The sequence below is a fragment of the Octopus bimaculoides genome, chromosome 17 (genome assembly GCF_001194135.2).
Source record: "Octopus bimaculoides isolate UCB-OBI-ISO-001 chromosome 17, ASM119413v2, whole genome shotgun sequence".
Taxonomy (NCBI): domain Eukaryota; kingdom Metazoa; phylum Mollusca; class Cephalopoda; order Octopoda; family Octopodidae; genus Octopus; species Octopus bimaculoides.
Genome location: NC_068997.1, coordinates 27,535,399 through 27,540,043, shown reverse-complemented (window position 1 = coordinate 27,540,043; position 4,645 = coordinate 27,535,399). Strand labels below are relative to the sequence as shown.

At 39.9% G+C, this 4,645-nt stretch overlaps 1 protein-coding gene across 1 annotated transcript in view; it reads right to left on the bottom strand.

The window, feature by feature from the left end:
- Window positions 1-6: 6 nt before the first annotated feature.
- Window positions 7-4,645, bottom strand: part of LOC106879300 (glycerophosphocholine cholinephosphodiesterase ENPP6) — a 16,809-nt gene continuing 12,170 nt past the window's right edge. The window contains exons 3-6 of the mRNA XM_014928808.2: window positions 4,152-4,444; window positions 3,343-3,486; window positions 2,810-2,915; window positions 7-607 (exon numbers count right to left, since the gene is read on the bottom strand). Of these exons, the coding sequence (XP_014784294.1) occupies window positions 93-607; window positions 2,810-2,915; window positions 3,343-3,486; window positions 4,152-4,444 (1,058 nt within the window). The 3' untranslated portion in view covers window positions 7-92. The remainder of the gene's footprint in view (window positions 608-2,809; window positions 2,916-3,342; window positions 3,487-4,151; window positions 4,445-4,645) is intronic.

Here is a 4,645-nt window from a genome sequence, read left to right as displayed (position 1 = left end):
ACACACACACACACACACACACACACACACAAACAAGATCAGCTCTGGGGGTTGGGGGTGTTCATCGACTTTTTTTCTCGCGTTGATTCTCTTTACTGGAGTATCTGCCAAGAAATCATGGCAAGTAGGAGTATCAGGTAGGAATAGTAGATTTTGAAAACAGGAGTCGATGCAGAATTTTCAGTGTGTGTTGACAGTGTCATAAAGGACTTGCCAAAATCAGGAGTCTCTTGGGACGGTGCTTGTGATGACTCTGCTCTCTGTGGCGGGAGTGTGCTCTCAGACGACACCTCTCTCCCTGCAAACGATGATGACAACGATGAAAATGATAAAGGCGATGATTGTGGTCGCAGTGTGGATAGCAGTTTGGGTGATATTTCTGTTGCTATTTCTGTTGTCTCTGCTATGACTGTTATACTCTCTGTCTGTTCGTCTGGGAAGGTGACGGGAGGCAGAGGTTGAGGAAGTGGCGCAGGTTTCGGTCTCATGAGTCTCGTGACAGTAGAGTCACCGTCATTTGGTGACGGCTCGATGTTTAAGATGTCACACATGAATTGGTAGATGTCGACAGCATTGAGCCAAGGTACGACTGCATTTTTTCGGAAATCTGACAAAAGGAAGGCAAAACATTAAGAAACTAACGATAAAAAATGAATAAGTAAGCGAAATAATCATATAATTTTCCATACAGCATAATTTTTTTTTTCTGGCGTAGCTGTGTGACAAGAAGTTTGCTTCCCAACCACATGGTCCCAGGTTCAGTTCCTCTGCGTGACACCTTGGGCAAGTGTCTTCTACTATAGCTACGGGGGTAATTTGTTTAAGGTGGCGCCCCAGCATGGCCGCAGTCTAAAGACTAAAACAAGTAAAAGATATATGAAAACACACTCATATACACATATACACATATAAACATAGACACACATACATATACACATATGTAAAATTACTCACATGTTATATATATATATATGTATATATATATATATATATATATATATATATATATATATATATATATATATAGCATATATGTAAAATCGACTGGGAAGCTGAACTGCGTGACGGCGTTCATCACACATTCACACAAGTAGCCACTGCCTTACATTCACACACCTGGCACGGTCACTCCGTCAGTTAAGACGACGGGAGTTCCAGTTGATCCGATCAACAGAGAAGCCTGCTCATGAAATTGACATACAAGTGACTGAGTGCTCCACAGATACGTGTACCCTTAACATACAGGGATTGGACAAAATAATGGAAACACCTAGCATCATAGCATCATAATTTTGAAATATCTATAAAACCGTCGAAAGCTTGTTTATTTTTATGTTTTTGATTTATTATTAGTGTTACTTAATATGTTTTGCTGAAATTGCTGTTTCTTTTCAGATATCATCAGAAAAAGGTAATTAAAATTCATTTAAATGACAGATCTATCGGACTTTCAAAGAGGTCAAATTGTCGGTGCTCGTATGGCTGTCGCCAGCGTAACGAAAACAGCCGAAATGTTTGATGAATCAAGAAGTACCGTCTCGAAGGTAATGACAGCTTTGAGAAAGAGGGAAAAACAACCTCGGCAAAACAGAATTTCCGGAAGAAAACCAAAACTTTCGGATATGGATCATCGGACTCTTACGCGAATTCTTAGTACAGCTCCCAAAACTACTGCAGAGCTTAATGAAACCCAGTTTCCACAAAAACTGTTCGCGGGGAGCTATACAATGCCGGATTTCACGGAAGGGCTGCAACCAGAAAACCACTACTTTCAAAAACAAGCGTTGCAAAGCGTTTAGAGTGGAGTAAAACCTACAGAATTGGTCCCTTGAGCAGTGGAAGAATGTTATTTTCTCGGACGAGTCATCCTTTACATTATTTCCGACCACCGGCCGAGTATACGTGTGGAGACAGCCACACGAAGCATTTGACTCAGACTGCCTTTTTCCAATTGTTAAACATGGAGGAGGAGTGATGATCTGGGGGGCTATATCTTTGAAATCTGCCGGCCAAATGGTTTCCCTTCATGGCAGAATTAATGGTCAAGGCTATTTAAGCATCTTATCTGATCAAATTGATCCTATGGTAGCGGAACTGTTTCTGGAGGGAAATGCAATCTTTCAGTTGTTACTGAATGGCATGAGGAACATTCTAGTGAAGTTGAACATCATATCTGGCCACCACAGTCCCCAGATCTCAATATTATTGAACATTTATGGTGCATTTTAGAAAAACAAGTAATGAGTCGATATCCTCCACCATCATCATCACTACAAGAACTGGAGACTGTTTTAGCTGAAGAATGGACAAAAATTCCTTTGGAAACAATTCAAACTTTGTAGGAGTCCATAGCTCGTAGAATTCAAGCTGTAATTACTGCCAAAGGCGGTCCTACCCCATTATTTTGTCCAACTCCTGTAGTTCTCAGGGAGATTCAGCGTGCCACGGAATGTGACAAGGCTAGTCCTTTGAAATACAGGTACTACTCAATTTTTGTCAATTGAGTGGACTGGAGCAACGTGAAATAAAGTGTCTCGCTCAAGGACATAACGCGAGGCCGGTAATTGAACTCACGAACTTAGGATCGTGAGCCGAATACCCTAAGCACTCCACATTTAATTCCACACGTTCCTACAATTAGCCAGTGCCTCACATTTATATCCTTCACGTTCACACAAGTAGCCAGTGTCTCACATGCACACACACCATTCATGTGCAATGCCCCACACGTCCACACACATACTCGCGATTTGACATCCACTTTAGTACCCGGGTAGATCAGATTCCCTTAAACATTGCAAAGTCTCACCCGGTCCAACACCCGTAAATATCCCTCTCATGTCAGTTTCTTCGTTGTCGTAACCATGGTAACCACCGATCGGTTGTCCATCAATAGTCGGGTATCGTTTTCCGGGCTGAAAGAGAACGAACATTGTTGTTTAATGTTGCTGTTGTTATTGTTGATGTTGTTGTTGATGCCGTTGTTGCCTTTGTTGCTATTTTTTTTATTCATGTGGTTGTTGTTGCTGCTGTTGTTGTTGTTGTTGTTGTTGTTGTTGTTGTTGTTGTTGTTGTTGTTGTTGTTGTTGTTGTTGTTGTTGTTGTTGTTGTTGTTGTTGTTGTTGCTGCTGCTGCTGCTGCTGCTGCTGCTGCTGCGCTTTGTTTTTGGTATTGTTGTATTGAGGTAATAAAGTAGTGACATTTTGTTGTATAGGTGTTATATGATAGTGTTGTAGTAGGCAAATAGTGTCAGCTGTACAAGAATCTGATATTCAGGGGAGGTGCCGTAACAACAAACAACAAAAGAATCCACCCGAAGAACCCTTTAATAATGAAACTTACCGGTGTGATGACATACCAGCCTATATCCGCGACAGCAATTATAGGAGGTACACGGTAATGATGTTTTAGTCTCCATCTTTCTGGAATATCGTGTTTGAGATAAACTGTTAAATTGGGGTGATAATTCTTCAAAGAGTTGTACACCTGTATGAAAATATTAACAACTTGTATAGGTAAAAGCTTTAGAGATTTATAAAAGCATTTATAAGCTACACTATATTTAATTGGAAAGACCTATACATAAGGGAAGTTATAGATAGACCTATAAGGGAAGTTATAGGCTATAACTTTAATTTATAACCAAATTTATAGGTTGTTGTCGATTGGACCACTCGGTCGCTTAACTTGTAAGAAAAATTAACTAAAGAGCCTTCTTTCTACTGTCTTAAGTATAGGACACATTAGATAACGTAGTCCATGGTAGACTATTGCAAAAAAGAAAATGGGATGGTCATAGCTTGAACGCTTCTCGATCAGGGTTGACTCGGAGATAAAGAATAACGACTTATAGCAAATGCGTGAACCAATAACGTGAAATTTTACCTGGTCACCTAATGTTAGAAATAGCAGCCAACTCTACAAATTATATCCTAAATTCTTTCTTAAAAAAAAAAGGATAATTAGGATAATGTAGTCCTAGATATATTATGCCCGAAAAAATGGATGGTCATAGCTGAAAAACATTTCAGTAAATTTTTTCGATTAGAATCGCCCTCTGAAGTTTTTGGCGGTACCAGGAGGTGAACCGCTGACCTCTCGATTCTCTACCATTATCTATAACATTAAAAAACATAAAAACCTTTTCTTACCTGGTTTGTTTTACCCTCTCTGGGCCATATAGACAGAAATACGGAACCATACACACGAAGTGTATCTTGAACCTTTAATACAGGATTGAGATCGATATATCGATTTGGCGTGATTTGTGACATGCCGTGATCAGATGTCAAAATGACATTCACTTCGTTTTCAAGATGGTGTTCTTTTAACTGAACCAGTAGTCTATCGATAATTTCGCTGGTTTCCTTGAGCACCGATTCCAATTGAGGGCTGTTCGGCCCATAACTGTGCCCCATTTTATCAGTTAATTCGAAGTAAATACCTGAAAATAAAAAAATAATAATTTGTATTTAATGAGGATAATAGCCGAAAGAAATGTTGGTCGGTCGGTTGGTTGGTTGGTTGGTTGGTTGGCTGTTAGGTTGGTTTCTCGAGTTACGCTTTCTATCGTATAGAGAAAGGACGAGAGAGAGAGAGAGAGAGAGAAAGAGAGAGAGAGAGAGAGAGAGAGAGAGAGAGTAAG